This window comes from Gracilinanus agilis, chromosome 5 (assembly GCF_016433145.1).
Source record: "Gracilinanus agilis isolate LMUSP501 chromosome 5, AgileGrace, whole genome shotgun sequence".
NCBI classification, from domain to species: Eukaryota; Metazoa; Chordata; class Mammalia; order Didelphimorphia; family Didelphidae; genus Gracilinanus; species Gracilinanus agilis.
This window is the reverse complement of record NC_058134.1, coordinates 144,282,262-144,299,431: the sequence shown is the minus strand read 5'-3', so window position 1 is coordinate 144,299,431 and position 17,170 is coordinate 144,282,262. Positions and strand designations below refer to the sequence as shown.

General features: G+C 35.6%; 1 protein-coding gene across 1 annotated transcript in view; it reads right to left on the bottom strand.

Moving 5' to 3' along the window:
* The window catches only part of DOCK4 (dedicator of cytokinesis 4), a 541,177-nt gene that overhangs the window by 59,863 nt on the left and 464,144 nt on the right, over nucleotides 1–17,170 (bottom strand). The window contains exons 31-35 of the mRNA XM_044677327.1: nucleotides 13,351–13,499; nucleotides 9,983–10,068; nucleotides 4,383–4,409; nucleotides 4,142–4,237; nucleotides 3,322–3,382 (exon numbers count right to left, since the gene is read on the bottom strand). Of these exons, the coding sequence (XP_044533262.1) occupies nucleotides 3,322–3,382; nucleotides 4,142–4,237; nucleotides 4,383–4,409; nucleotides 9,983–10,068; nucleotides 13,351–13,499 (419 nt within the window). The remainder of the gene's footprint in view (nucleotides 1–3,321; nucleotides 3,383–4,141; nucleotides 4,238–4,382; nucleotides 4,410–9,982; nucleotides 10,069–13,350; nucleotides 13,500–17,170) is intronic.

Here is a 17,170-nt window from a genome sequence, read left to right as displayed (position 1 = left end):
AGGAAAGTCCTGATAATATTGTAGACAAAAGTCCAAGCTCTCCTGACAAGAAATTAAAATACTCCAAGTATCCTGAAAGAAATTCAAGTTCTAAAGAACCCAGAGTTAAAATCACATAAAATCTGGAAACTTCTACTCTAAATGAGAGATCTTGGAATTAACATTTCAAAAGACAAAAGGTATAGACTTAAAACCAATTACTCTATAATTGTATAAGTATGGCAAGTATAAGAGTATAAGATGGCAAGAGGGAGGAATAGATCTTTAATGGAAGAAGGGATTTTAAAGCATTTCTAATGAAATACAAGCATAACAATCAGGAGAAATCTACAAAGGCAATTTATTTGCTTATCTGGAAAGGCCTAGCTGACAATGTGGTGTGAACATTCTAATGGGGGAAGAGGGAGTATCTCTTCTGAATTTAATGTATTTGAAGAATATTAAGGGAGTTATAAGAGTAAAAATAGAGGACATGAGGCCTGATTGGTTCTGTTGTAAGGGTTTGGAGGAAAAAAGGGAGGGCAAAATGAATAAAACAGTGCTTAAAAAAGAAAAAAAGGTGGAATTTGCACACACATTTTGGTGTATCATCTATCATATTCAAGAGGGAAACAAATGGGAATTTGGAAGATTATGTCAAGCAGAAGATGGGTACTTACTAGCTGTGTGACCTGGGCGAGTCACTTTTATTGCAAGCAAGATCAATATCCTAATTCTAGAAGGGATGTGTGTGAGGGGGTGGGGGCAGGAGGCATGGGTAGGGGGGACAAGGAAAAAGAATCAGAGGCAGGTAAGCATTAATTGGGTAATTGCTAGGCATATTTTGATTGGTATATAGTACACTGTCTGACACATAGTATTTAATAAATGTTTATTGACTTGAAACATTAATAAGATGGATTTTGTGACACCATAAGAAATAATAATATAACTTCACAGAAACTAGGGTGCTATGATTTGAATTGATGTGGAATGGAATGAACAGAACCAGGAAAAAAGTGTATACATGGAAAACAGGATCCTAAATAACAACAATAAAACAAAAAAATCCAACATTTTTAAAAGTCTGAAGAATTTTCATCAGTACAATAACCAAACGTCTCTTGTTTGATGATGAATGATGAAGCCTGTTACCCCCCTCTTGATGGAAAGGTAATGGACTCAAGGTTCCAAATAGGCACACATTTTTGTATGGTTAACATCATGGATTCCTTTTACCCAACTATACATGTTACTTGAAAAAAATATTTCTTTTTTTCTTCTGGATTTTTTTAATGGGGAGAGTAATGAGGTAGGGTGAAGTAGTGATAAGCAGTGATAATGAAAAAAAAAAAAAGGAAGCCTCTGGGGAGTTTTGAAGATTATACAGGAGAGAAATAGAATTGGGGGAAAAGCAGGGGGAAGAACAGAAAGGCAGGACAGTTTTGAAAATGACATAAATTTGTTGTGGAAAATCTGGCAATATCAACGAATGAAGAGGTTTAATATGTATTTACAAAATAATACTAGCTAACATTCAGGTAGAACATTGAGGTTTGCAAAGGACTTTACAAATACTACCTAGGTACTAGTGGATTATTGACCTCATTTTACAAAAGAGGAAACTGAGGCAGTCAGTGATTAAATGTCTTGTGTAGGGTATATCTGGGGCTGGATTTGAATTAAAGTCTTTTTGACTCTAGGTCTAGTGCTTTATCTATTGTCTCTAGGTGCATGAGTATGAGGTAGGGGGTAGATAAATAGGTTGACAATTCATGGGAGCAAAGACAGGTTTGTATACTATATCTGTGTTTGAGGAGATGCCAAAAACAATGAGGCTGAATGAGGGTTAAGAAGAGGAAATGCAAACCTGGAGTACAAAAGTAATCATTTGTAATACCAATATTGGCAATACAAGTACAGACTTCCCATGACCGCCTTGCTTCTTTGCCTTCCTTAGAGCAAGTTGAATACACTTCTGGGAAAGAATAATGAGACTTCTTCAAAAGAGAGATTGTAAGGAGAGGAAAAACGAATGTGAAACCTATGAAGTAAAATGAAATGGTACTGGAGGGATCATAATATGATTTAAAGTTGAAGGCAAATGGGAAAAATTATGGACATAATGGAATTCAAGCAAATATCTAAGTGCTAGTAATAGAACTCAGACTAGACAAGGAGATGCCAGGAGGAGATAAAAATGAGAAGATATAGAAAAGGCAGCACAATATTCACAAAGTCAAACATGTAAGCTCATTTCAAACAGGGATTATTTCATTCTTGGTATGTATATCCTCAAGTACCTAATACAGTATCTGGAATGTTAAATAAATCTTTGGTAATTCATTTGGTAGTGACACCTTGGCTTCATTTCAAATTGGAGTGAATAACACCTTGTCCATACTATCAATCCACACTAAACAGATGCTTGAAAAACTTACTCTGAAGGTGTGGCCATTATTCTAATCTGCAAAGACACAACTAATACATTTAAAAGACAGTTACACAGCATTTGCTATGCAATTACTGTCCCAGCTTGTCTTGGAAACTAGCTGGCAATTGGGTAATACACTCCTATCCCTGAAACAACCCAAGTTATTGATAAAATTATAGTTTTGGTGCATTGAAACAACTTGATTTTCAAAGCACAATCGACTACATAATTATTATTATTTCATAACAAATACTCCATTATCCTTCAAAATGGACTCTTGGAAATGGTATGGTAGTTCTAGATGCAATTAGGAAATCTACAAAGTACTAACAAAAACTGGGACATATTTATAATCTGAAAGCCAACAATGGCTGTTTTGTGAATGCAAAGTGTGAAAAAGCAAGAATGTGAAAATTACCCTGTTAAATACAAAACTGCCAATGAGGAGCAAAAAAGAGGGCTCATTATTCTTTCCCAGAAATGGATTAACTTGCTCTAAGGAAAGAAAAAAAAGGGTGGCCATGGGAAGTCTATATATATTGAAGTGAAAAAAATCTTATTGACTGCAATCTCCTATGAGAACAACAGGTGTTCTAGCAATGCTAAAAAGAGCTTCAATTTTTAGATATTGAGAATTATTTTCCTCAAGAAATTTGTTATGTCATTATTAGATTCTATTCTAGAGTTTGTTACTGGTTTTAGCTAGATTGGGAACATTTTGCTATAGCTGAACATGTAATTTTTTAAATTTAAAATAAAAAAACAATCTAATATGTAATCTGCAAAATTCCTTTGAAGGGTACTCTTTAATTCATGTGAGAAACATCTGAACAAAAATGCTTTTCAGATAAAAATATAAACAACAATATTTCTATGATCATAAATATAGAAAAAAATTATATACAAACCAATAGGCTAACTGTACAGCCAATCTTTTTGCCATCCACTTCTCCCATTTTCATGCAGTCCCTAAAACAAAACACAACAGTCAGAAGTCTCAAGTACAGACAAATGCAGTTTGTTTCATGAAATCACAGATGCCAGCTATGATGATACAATCATAGCAGATAGGAATGCAATTAAACATTCGGTCATTGGAAAACAGGTTATATTATAGCATGCTGTGATTGTATATGACCCATTCAGGTGTGCCTATTAGCTCCATACCAAAACTTTTTGCTGAGGATTACATTGCCAGGTTAAGAGATAACTAAATTATTTGAGAAATCGAGAATTAGGGAATGAAGTAAATATGACTGAGGAATATCGTTACACAAACAGGACACTAAAAACATTTCATTTAAACTTCATCATCTTGATAGGAATAAATATTTTAAAAAAACATAATGGAAGAAAGAAGAGGGAAAGGCATAATTCATCCCATAATTTAGATAGGAGAGACAGTATTATAGTATTCATTTCATTACAGAACATTCGTAGTCCCATCAAAGACCACTTTAATTCTTTTCCTTAATTCTCTATGTCAAGAAAGATGCTTGATTAGTAGATTTTTCCGAAAGGGACTCCCACTTATTAGGACTCACCCACAACTGGCACATAAGAATTCCCACTGTCCTGATTTTGAGCCAGTTATCTAAGTTCACAAAGTCTCATGTTCGGATTGGCAATCCTTTGTTGTTTACTCAAGTGGAATCTTTATTCTATTCCAACTATTTGATGTCCTAACCCTGGTCCACAGTTTCTGGAAAGCATTGTGCAGAAGCTCACCTGTAGTCTAATAACCTCTCCATTAGACGGGTTACAGTGGCAATCAATGATACGCCACTCTCCCTCCATGTTTCTCGTTCAATTTTCTTCAGTAGACTGGAAAAAGAAAAGAACCCAGGGCAATTTCAACATTTATTTTTATCAGTCACCATGACAACCATTTTACTTCATCAGTACCTTAAATACCTTAGCAACCACTGCAACATTTCACAAGTACCACAATTTGCAAACAATGTCTTACCTAGGATATGGACCAAATAGTGGAATTCTAATCCAGGAAGCATTGACAAAGCAAATTGATTTTCAGATTATCCAAGTCATCAAGTCAAAAAAACATGCATAAGATTTTCAAAACACACAGACATCTCACAGCTCAAAGATATTTTCAAGTTCCCCTTAGACTGTTAGAAGCTTGCATCTTGGAAAATCAAAGGACACGGTACAAATGGAATATAGGAGTAGTTCCAAGTTTCTTTTCAGGAGGATATTGTTTTATTCACATAAAAATGTTTGCCTACCTCTCAGTAGAATGCATCTTCATCCAGGCAATTTTACTGCAATGCAACTGCTACAGGAAAATCCTTGTACAGACGGTATGACGTTTTGCGTTTTTTCCTTTCACTTAACATTTGCCCACTCAATACATATTGTACTATCTGTGCACTCACTCAACAGTTTCATTCATTTAGTCATTAATCACAGAGGATTTTCTATGTAGGTTGTTAAAGCAGATTGATGACAAGTACTGAACCACATCTCTCCTCCTACATTTTCCCCTTATTTTTAAGCACCTTGGAGTTGAGGCACTAAATAAACGTAAAATAACAACAATCATAATAATTAGGAGCTGTGTTTTGGTTTTTTTTGTCCCCAACCCACCAGAAATTCAACAATAAAATCAGTGAATTCTTTTAGCTCTCCCAAACGGAACTTTTTCCCAGAGAAAAAAGTGGAACAGCCCATGGCCAGTGATACAGGGAGGCTTTCCCTCTTCCAAACTAATAATGAAGTTTTTTTTTTACTCCAAAATCCTCTTCAATCCCTCTCTTCTATTTCTTATTTCACCAGAAACATATGGAAGAAACATTAATTATGAGTGAAAGCTAAGTATATGACTTGCTTGGCATCATTTAAAAAAAAAGAATCAATAAAAGAAATCTCGAATTTTAAGAGAAATGATGAAGCTTTATTTCTGGATCCCAGATTGTGGTTCTGTTCACTCCCAAATTCTTTTTTTTTTTTTTATTTTTATTTCTTCGAATTTACCATCCCTTTGCTCAGTCAGCTGGACTTGTTATCTAGGCTGTTTCTCTTTCTGTATTTAATCGCATATGCTTTGTTAGTTCACCCTGTGCTTGTTCTCTTAATGTTGTTAGACTAAGTGAGGGGAAGGTAGCATATGGTAGGGATGGATCTTAGCCTGACTGATCATACAAGGGGGAAGGTCTCTTGGTTTTGGGTATTCTGGCAGTTTAGAAATGTAAATGTACAGTCCTCCCTTTCGGAAACCCCTGAACAGCACCTTGTTCACACTGAAATGCCAAAATGGTATTGAACTATGTACTAATTCAAGATCTGCCTGCCAAATCAATTTGGGAGGATGTAACAGCCCTGTAAAATGACTGCCATGCGCAACCACACACTTGATGGTTTCAAAAACAAAGAATTCAAGGCAAGTAATGAGTTCTAAAAATACATGAAAGCTTCTGTTTTAGAGATATGAATCTCATTATTCTCCGCAGCTCTCTGGTGCAGCAAGTAAGGAGGTTAGGTAACACACCATGGCCCCAAAAAGTGAGAAACTTGGTAGAACATATTTTCATAAGTAACTCAAGATTCAGTGTTGGAGTTCAGATAAGGATCTGAGTCTCAGGTTACAAGATTAGAGATCTAAAATGGAAGGGACCTTATTGGTTATCTAGCTTAACTTTCTCACTTTACAGATGAGGAAATTAAAGCTGGAAGGGGTTAAATGATTTGCCCAAAGTCACATAGCTAATAAGTGGCAAAGCTGGGATTCAAACTCAGGTCCTGTCACTCTTAAGTTCTATGGGATCTCTTCTCACTATAGAGAAGTTCGGTTATAATAACCTCTTCCATAAGGAGTTAGGTGGCAAAATAGATAGGGCACAGGGCCTGCAGTCAGGAAGACTCATCTTCATGAGTTCAAATCCTGCCTCAGACACTTATTAGCTGTGTGACCTTGGATAAGTCATTTAGTTCTGTTTGCATCAGTTTCCTCATCTATCAAATGAGCTGGGAAAGGAAATGGCAAACCACTCCAAAGTCTCTGCCAAGAAAGCCCTAAATGTAGTTATGAAGAGTTAAACATGAAAAATAACTGATTCTCTCTTTATAGAAAGTAGGTTGGAAAGGGAAGCCTTTTAGGTTGAAAGATGAGAAATTGGCCATTCTTATCTTATTCCCAGGAACTGCTAATATCTATATCCATATGAAATAGCATTACTACTTGATGCTGCTACACTGGGACCTGCTTTATAATGCTTGGGGGTATTGGGGAACATAGAAAACATTTAAATCATAGAATAACTTCATAATTTTGGTGCTATGCCACAAGGTTTGGGACAAGGATTATCAAAAAGGGTCAAAATGTGCAACTCTTATGTTTACTTGGCATTTTTTTGCCTCATTATGGTAGCTAAGAATTTTTAAATTTAGAAAAAAAATTACTGTTCTACTTTCCCCAATATTTTATGACATTTTTGTCATTGAGAACTAGAACTGTCTGGTAATTTCTATAGTGGTATTTTTTGCTCGTGCTTATTTATAGAAGCTTTTATCACAAGGAGCAAAAAACTTAGGAAAATGACATTCAAAATAGTTCAATAACACTGAAAATTTAGTCCTAACTTGGTATGTCTGCAATAGAAAGAGTATCTAGGAAAAATGTTAACTGAAATATGGAGTAATTTTGAAAAAGTACTTTTGGAAAGTACTTTAGCTTTGGTAAAAATGTTCTTTGTCTCTGAAATAATCACAAAAACCATTATAAGATATTTTATTTTTTCTACTTATTGTTCGTTATGACACTATCAAATTATTACTATCTGGGTGACTTTTTAAACAAAACTTTTCAGCAAGGTAAGTTATAGCCTTTAAATTGAAACTACCCTAGTAAAAGAGTGGGAGCACAAAAAAAATGGAGGGTAACTGCTATTTTAGTTATAATTATCAAAATTTATCCAGGAAGAACTCACGAAGTATATCCCACAAAAACTGTGCCCCACATTAAGTCATTAGTATTAATACAATCCCTAATGAATTGGGGTTCATAAAACCAAGAGTACTTCAATTATATTTAGCATTAGAGAAAGATGTTGAAGAAGAAAACTGAAATTCAGTGTGGCAAATTGGAATAGATGTCAACAGATCAGGGTTCTAATAAACTTTAAACTGGGTACATCCATTTATATTGATGGTATATAGTTTGAGCAGCTATCAGAGTTTGGAATGGCATGATGTTTCCTACCTATGTCCCTGAGATGCTGCATGGACATTGAAGAATTGGATCTGTAGAAGTACTTTATACATATACATGTGTATGTATGTATGTATGTATGTATGTTTGTGTATGTGTGTCTATATATACATAAATATCCTTAAACTCTTTGGAAGAAAGGCATAAAACTGCTGGAATATTTTTCTTTTTTTTTTTTAAGCACATCAATCCTTCACCAATTTTGCTGAATTTTAAGAAGGCAAGCAATCTTGCTATGTAAGGTTCTGCTTCCCCCTCCACCTACATCCAACTCCAACTTCATATTCTAGAAGCATTGAGTTACTTATAGCTTTTCTGCTTTTGAATGAATATCAAATAATACTAAGGAAGCATGAATTAAAAGGGCCAACTGGGGATCTGCACCCTGACTTCATGTATTTTCTAAACTCTTAATTTATGTGATGACTCACTGCGATCATACTGGTTTATTATGGTTGCTCTTGCCAAAAGAACACTTGAACATTTCCTGAAAATTCAGTTCAGATTTCTCATTTTCCTGACCACAGGTACAAATGACATTTAATCATCACTTTAGTGTTGACTTGTCCCTCATGCTAATTATGAAAGCATGAAAGCAGAATATTGTTACCACCTTTGTGCTAAAAAGGCAAGGAATGGATAAAAATGTCAACATGATGCATCAGGTACCCTAAAAGAAAAATAATGGCAAAGGGCTTAATATTTTAATTGCTGACTTTTCCCCTCCCAATGTCAGGGATCATTCTCTATTTCAAAGTCATATTTATGCATGAACCATCCAAATTAGATGCTATCAGGCTTTTTAATAAAAGAAATCAGAGGCACTATTGAAATATATAAGTATTTAATCTTATGAATTCATTCCAAATAATGAGTCACAAATCTTTAGAGAATCATTTCATTGAAAGCTTTCTCATTTTTGTTCCCCTTTCAAGCCACAAATGAAGAACAAGTATAAGAGCTGTTGTAGAAAACAATTTATTACATTAGAGGAGGTTTTAATCAGAATTCTTGCTAAACTCTTGTCAGGAAAAGACAGATACCCTGCAAACTGGGATGAATGAGTACTTGGTATGTTATTAATAAAAGTTTGAGTTTAATTATGGCATTAATCACATGAACATGGTGCTGTGCAGAATGTTGCACAAAGAACTTCTTTTATCATTCCCCCAAGACAATTCATTTATTCCCCCACTTGTTTTGTTTCAGCCTAACTTTCCTTAATGCTTCAATAACAATTGTTAGACATGCAAGCTGAATTCTGGCTTGCTCTGTCATTCACAATATTATCTAATACATCCTATCTTTGCTCCAAATTAAGGCTCACAAGTGGATTTCTTCTTAATTTGTTCTGGAAATTTTGCTTGGCTTTTAGGTATTTAGGGGTAAATATTAGGATTGCCTCTAGCTCTAAAACTTTAGAACTGCATGATTTTGTACTTCTGAAAACAGTACCAACATTTGATGATCAACAAATGAGGGAATTACCTCCTCCAAACAAGACTAAATCTTTCTTAAGATGTAGCTATGTAAGCATATGAAGGCTTTAATGCACATGCCTAGAAACACTGTGAGAAAATAAAGTGCCAACCTGAAATTCCTAAAGCATTAAATCATTCTCACATATCTACTTTGACCCTTTCAAACAATGACTACTTCAAACGCTGTAAAAGATCAATTGATAATTCCGTATCTGTGACTAGAAACTGATTCTACTTGTGTGGACAACCTCAAAGTTCCTTTGGAGGCTCTGCGGAGCAGGGTCTATTATTCCTTTCTAGCCTTTGTACAAAACAAAGAATTTGGACTTCATTAAAATGTGCCTATGGAATGTTAATCTAAAAATCTTCACAAGCAATTCATAATCCCTGAGTGATCCGTTCCAGTGAGATATTTGTAGAGTGGAATCAACAAGTGCTTAATTTTTAAGGACAGAAGAGCTAACCAACTCTTATACCTTGCTTTGACTGAAAAGCACCCCACACTGACTTAATGATTCCCTTCCTTTCCCTTCCCCCTATCGTCTCCCCTCAAAATCATCACCCCGTTTTCTGATTTTGAAATCATTAGGAATGAAAAGAGAGAATTTTGTTATGTAACACATGCAACCTGTCCCAATCACAGATGAAAATAAAAAGATGAGTCTAATCACCAACATAATAAGAGCCATTTGCCTAAGTTAGCCAATTATCCTTTATTTCACGCTTCAATAAGAGAAAGCACTCCTGGGAGGGAGACCAGAGCTGTTCAGTGTAGTTCTGGTCCACCGTGAGGCTGAGTCACCTATCTTTTGCACCAAAACCCACTGAATGAAATAAAGATGAGATCGATTTATTACTCACATGCTGTTGAAGAGCTCACGGTAAGTTTCATCACCTTTGCCTTCGGACATCAAGCTATCCAATTTGTCAATCAGTTTGGCCTCCACCTGAAACACAGCCCAACATTAGGCACGCGTGCCCCCTCTCTTCTCTTCCAGAAATAGAGCTGCTAGACAAACTGAAAGATGGATACGTATTTTTTGCAAGCAAAACAACCATATAAGATGCTCTTCTTTAAGGAAAAAAAAATTATACATTTAATGTTAGGTCACATTACTTGCTGTATTCAACAGAGATGGTCCTCTTGGAATTTTTTTAGGGCTAATTTAAATGGAGCAACGTGACTTCAAACTACTGGCTGAGTAGCATTTGCTGCTGCTAAGGCAGCTATTTATGGATTCAAACAAAAAAAGCCAGTAGCCCAGCTCTGTTGCCTGAATTCTCACTGAGGGGCTGTGATGAATAGCAAGTCATAACTCATTTTTTTAAAAAGCCCACCCTCCATCAAAACAAAAATCTCAAGTAAAAAGGATCAACTTTCTCAACACCAGTTTGGGCTCATGCATTTAAAAAAAAGTTCTATTAATGCCTTTTGTTTTTAACATCACATTCCTTTCTGAATAAATTCTGTTTTCTTTCTCTGTCTCACACCAGAATTTGGACCCTAATTCAGTGGCTGCCTCTGTTGATGTATGTCACATTTGATTCCCACTGACCCCTGCTCTCCTCTCCCCACCTTCTCTACTGAGAGGAGAAAGGTAAATTCCATCCTCTGTTCTTCAACACCAAACAATATTGGTTTTCACGGTTCCCTAGAATTCAGTTTTTTTTTTAAAGTATTCTTTCCATTGATATTATTGGGATCTTTTTCTATATTGAACTTCCAGTTTTAATTGGTAATAATAATTATAACAATGAGTTCTTGAAGGTTGTTAAAGCATTAAATTTATCCTCATAACAATCCTGTCAGGTAGATGCCATTATTATCCTTATTTTACAGTTGAGAAAACTAAGGCAGACCAAAGTTACATGATTGACCTAACATCATACAGCTAATATGTGTCTGTGGTTGGATTTGAATTCAGGTCTTCTTAACTGTAGGTCAGTAGTTTGTCCTCTACATTACCTAGCTGCCAGGTACTTGTTTCATATAATTTTATGCTAGTTTAAACAAATCTTTTCATGTTTCTCCGAATTTCCCAAAATGTGCCATGCAAAAATGGCAAATACTCTATCATATTCATATACCACCATTTGTTTGGCTATTTCCAAAATGACAGGAATCCACTTCTTTCTAGTTCTTCACTACTCTAAGTATTGTGATGATTCTTTTTGCACAAATGAGACCTTTCTTTTTGTGACTTGATCTCATTGGGAAGATGGGGCTCTACCATTTTTAGCTTAAATTCAAAATATGACCTGCCTTTGGATAAATGGGAGAGAGAGAACAATTTCAAATCAATAATAAAAGAGGATAGAAAAAAAAGTACTTTTTTCTGGAAGGTTGATAAAAATAACAACAACGACAACAACTTGTATTTTTTAAGAGTTTTAATTCTCCTCTCAGGACTTTGTATATGAGGAGGAACAAACCATAACCTCATCTGTCAGACACAGGAAAAAGGAAAGAAAATGAATTCTATCTCCCTGAAGCAGAAGAGACTATGTTGTCAAGTACTTGACCTTATTATAGAAGAAATCAAAATTTCTTGTTTGAAGTGAAGTTCAATCAATAAAAAATACACCAGAAAATGTGCTTTCTCCAACATAATTTTCTACTTGGCCTTTATTCCTTTGCCAGTTCTACTTTGCAAAGTGCTAGTTGAGTGACTCTTGGCAAGTCCTTTAACCCCTAAGAGTCTTAATTTTTTTGTATGTAAAATAGGGTCACTCTATGTAAGAAATGAACAAAACTGAACCCTTCTACAAATACAACATCAAGTGCTCAGAGGATTTAAATAATTCTCAAAACCCACTAAATCCAGGGTTCCCTCAACTGGAAACTATCTCTGACCAAGCAAAGATACTGCTGGTTTTAAGATCTAGAATTACAGGCTTGCTGGAACTAAAAAAGATCTTAGAGATCATCTAGAACAGCCAACTCATTTTACCAGGAAGGAAACTGAGGTCTTCCCAAAGAGATAAAGTATTCATAGAAAGTCTCATGATGAATCAATCAATTAAGAAACATTTATTAAGTGCCTACAATATACCAAGCACTGAGCTAAGCACTGAGAATACAAATAGGCAAAAGACAGTCCCTGCCTTCAAGGAGTTTACAGTCTATCTGGGGAGCTAACACCCAAACAAATATATACAAAGCTAACTATATATAGGATAAATGGAAAATAATTAACAAAGGCAATGCACCAGAATTAAGAGGGGCTAGAGAAGACTTCCCATAGAAGCTACAATATTCATTGGGACCTAAAGGAAGCTAGGGAAGTCAGTAGTCAGAGCAGAGGAAGGAGAACATTCTAGGCATAGGAGATAGCTAGAGAGAATGTCGGTTAGAGAGAGATGTTATATCTTGTTTGTGGAACAGCCAGGAGGCAAATGCCAGTAGATTGAAGGTTATGATTTAGGTGGCAAGGTATAAGAAGATTGGAACATTAGGAAGAAGCTAGGTTATGAAGGATTTTGAATGCCAACAGAGCATTTTGTATTAGGTCCTGAAGCGACAGGAAGCCACTAGAGTTTGTTGAATAGGAAGAGTAAGTGATCAGACCTGCACTTTAGAAAAATCATATTAGTGGTTAAATGGAGATGCATTGGAGTGGGGAAGAGACTTGAGGTGAGCAGATTCATCAGCAGTCTACTATAATAATTCAAGTAGGAGGTGATGAAGGTCTGCTCTAGAACGGTGGCAGCTTTAAAGGAGAAGAGGACATATTTGAGAGACGTTGCAAAGGTGAAAACAACAAGCCTTGGCAACAGATTATGGAGGATTTGATGGATATTAGAATCAATCATTTATAGATTTTAGAAGACCTTAAGTAAAGATCTAGTCCAACTTCTTCATTTTATAGATAAGAGAACTGAAGTCCCCAGAGGTTGAACAGTAATGGCTAATGGCAGTGCCAGGTCTACAAGAAATTTCTTTTGATTCTTTATATAATATTCTTCTTCCCCTCTTTCCCATTACATATCAAGAAAGGACTTGGCCAAGAATTCAGGTCTTCTCATTCCTCATTAAGTCAAGTACCCTTTCCACCAAAATAGAATTAATTCAATTTAATTGAGCAAATATTTATTAAGTTTCAGCTACAGTGGCTGACCCTGGGGAATCAATGGCTCAAAGACCTCACAAAAATTATAAAGAACTCTCTGACCTCTAAAATCTATTTCACTGACATTTTCCCTATGCATGGGGAGAAGTTTGTGCTTACCTGCTTAAAGTTGCCACTACGCCTTTGCTCCCAGTCCATCATATCATGGAAAATAGGAATCATTACATTCCGTAGGTCTGGCTGAGGTATCAAGGTTACTTCTAAGAAAGGGCCAATCAATGCAGGAATGAAATGAAGCTTGTGCTCTCCTAAATAAAACAGAGAAATCTGAATTTGACAGTTATTTGGAAAACTCATGATATGAAACAATGGATAGCAGAAGACATCACTGTCATTAGTTATGGAAGTATTCCATATTATAGGAGAGGTTCATGGAAAATTTGTTTTAGAGTACACTTCTGAAATTAGAATCTCATTTTCCATGAAATACCCTTATAAAATAAGAGACTTTTTCCTGTAGGTAAATATTTTGGGTTGAAGACAGTGGTTCTTACAGGGTATGCTTTAAACTGTATAGAACTTACACTTATATATGTACAGGTATGAATTTCTTACCTCTGCCATTGAGTGTCAGGATTCCTCATGATAAAAAATAATGTAATTTGCCATGAGAAAAAAAATTAAAAACTAAGAAACCCAGCTCTACAACAGAATAAAACCATATAATATAAATACTGGCTATGTTTTCAATCAATCAACAAGCTTTTATTAAGTACCTAATGTGTAAAGATATTATACTAGGTGCTAAGGAAACAAAAGAATGAAAACAATGGTTACCTGCAAGAAATTTACACATAATAAGTTTACATCTTTTTAACAGACAGAGAAACTGAGGCACAGAAAAGTTAAGTAACTTGCCCAAAGTCACAGAGTTGCTAAGTATCTTATGAAGGATTTTAACTCAGATCTTCCTGACTCCAAGTTCAGCACTCCATCTACTGTGCATCTATTCAAATGTAGTATGACTGAAAGACCTACTAACTTGTTGCAAATTCCTAGTTAACTCAGATATTTTCTCAGATGTAAGAGTGTGGATTTGGGGTAAATCAAGGATAACTAAGCACTCATCTTGGAAGGGGACTGGAAGCCAACCCCATGGAACTCTGAGAGAATTCCGTTTGGGAGGAGCCAGCAGCAAGAGGAGTTTGGAGGAGAATTCTGAAGGTCCTCAACTGTCACTTCTCTCCTGATGGGACAAGGAGCTGGGGGTTGGTTCTTTGGTTGGGAGGTTTGGATGGTGGGGTGGATCCTGAGTGAATTGGGTTTCTCTGTACTTTTATATGTGACAATTGGGAGATCACAATTACCAACAAAGAAGACATTGAACAGCAATTCTCCCATTTGGCCAGAGAGTCCGAACTCCTGGGGGAGCAGGCTTGAAGGAAGCAGGGTCCCTTCCCTGATCCTGCCTGAATCCATTGACCCTGTTACTTCCCTGTGATATTAGTTTAGAAATATTTGATAGGAGATTGCAGGGGGAAGAGAGAGTGGGCTACTGTGACCAAGCCACAGAGAAGTCCAGAGTCTGCTCACTTGGGGAGAAGACTTAGCTGATAGTGAAATTTGTCCTTTACCTCCTTCCTTGATTCCCCTGTACCATTACCCCTGTACTCTGAATTTAATTTATCCTTTAAAGCTAATGTACAAAAAAAAAAACATCTTTTGTCACTATTCAGTTGTTTTTCAATTGTGTCCTACTCTGTAACTTCATTTGGGGTTTTCTTGACAAAGATCCTGGAATGGTTTGCCATTTCTTTCTCTAGTTCATTTTACAGATAAGGAAACTGATACAAATGGGGTTAAATGGCTTGCCTTGGATCACACAGCTAGTGTCTGAAGCCTGGATTTGAAATCAGAAAGATGAGTCTTCTTTATTCAAAGTGTGGTACTCTACACCTTACCCTACCCCCCAAACCAGAATGTCTTTAAAGAGGAGAGGAGAAAAACAGTGAATAATGAGGGACAAGAGAAAAGAGGGCAATGGAGAGTGGTTATCTTCACAAATAAAAAGGTATGGAAATACATTTCCTATCATGGACAATTCAACCTTTTTTCCTCCACAACAGCCTTATTTTCAGTACCAAGGGAACACGAATGGCCTGATGTAGGAAGATGAAAGTGGTATAAGTGCTGTACACAAACCATTTAAAATAATAAACAAAATCTTAATAATAGTTCATATTTAAATGGTACTTTAAAGTTTTCAAAGTGTTTTTTTTTTAATTTTTTTTTTTTTTTATCCAGTGGCCCTAGAATCAGACGATTTAGGATTTAGGTTCAACAAGCCACTTAGTTCCCTTGAATCTCAAATGATTCATTTGTAAAACTGAGGGGGTTGAATTAGATGGCCTTTATTTATGATCCTATAAAGCAGAGGTTTCCATTTAATGGTCCACAAATCCCTTGGGGATTCATGATGATGATGATCCAAGGAATTTATACTAAAAATTCTTTAATGGTATCTTAAACAGTAATTAACTGCCAAATTCGGAAGACTTGCTGGATTACTTCTTCTAGAATGCCCTATGTAATATAGTCAAAATAATTTTAAAATTATGATTTGATAACATTTTTATTATTATAAATGTCATATTTTATAATTATATAATATAAATTTAAATTTTTGGTGTAGGGGCAAAAGTTGTCAATAGTAACTTTAGGCACTTGATAAATAAATCTAAAAGAATATCACAAGTAAAGTATCCTGGGGGTTCCCAACATATCTTATGGTTGTTGAAAGGGATTCAGGGGAAAAAAATGTTGTCAACCACTACTCTAAAGTAATCTCTTATCAGTACTTTGTAGTTAAGGAAAGAGAAACTTGGAGAATCAAAGTGATTCAACTATGGTCAAACAACAACTACACCATTCACCTCCAAGTCTAGCTAAGATAGTGATACTACCTGGAGCCCAGGCCTCCTAAGAAGGGACAGGGATATGTAAATGAGCCTCTGTTCCAGTGATTACTCTTAGGTAACCAGGGAAACCATCTAAACCATTTTAAAAGCCAAGCATATTTTTTTCTAGGTCAGAAAGTGTAATTTTTTCAAGAAAGGTTTTCCTGATTAATGTTATCTGACTGTGCCTCACTCCACTATACAGTGAACTCTGAGCACACATGTACTTAATTTATGTCACAATGCAATTTGTCATATTTGAATGGGTTAGGAAGGGGTAGCAGATATCAACCTATGAAGTGCTGGATCTGGGAGCAATGCTTCCTCCATAAGAAAACAGTGCTTTGAAGTGCATCTTGGAGAAAAGAAAAGGAAACATATGGGCAAAAGTATTTATGGAAGCTCTTTTTTTGTGTGTGTGGTCACAAAGGCCAAGAAATTGAGGGGATACCTATTAATTGGGGGATGGCTGAAAAATATATGACAGTTGAATATAATACTACTATGCAATTAGAAATGATGATGAAAGAGACAATTTCAGAGAAACATGAAAAGAATTATATCAACTGATAAAGAAGGAAATGAACAGAACTATTTATATGAGAATGAATGCCTTGTAAAGACAAAAAACTTAAAAGAAGTTAAAAAAAACAACAACTTAAGAACGCTTTACCCACAGTTACTCCAGATTATAAAGTATACTTCTCACCTCTTGTCAGAAAGATGATTAACTCAATGCAGAATAAGATATATATATATATATATGTATGTATGTATATATATTTGGACATGACCAAAAGGAAATTAGTTTTACTTGATTATAGATGTGTTATAAGGGTTTTCTTTTCCCCCCCTCCCAGTCAGGGAAAAAAGAAGAAGAAAAAGGAAATGAGGGGGGCAGATTGAATAAGAGAAGAAGAGATCAACTGATAAGTCATGTTGCTATAATTAAGTATCTGGTATGTCTGAAAAAGGGACACTTGGTCTAGCATCCTATTGTTGTTGTTGTTGTTGTTGTTGTT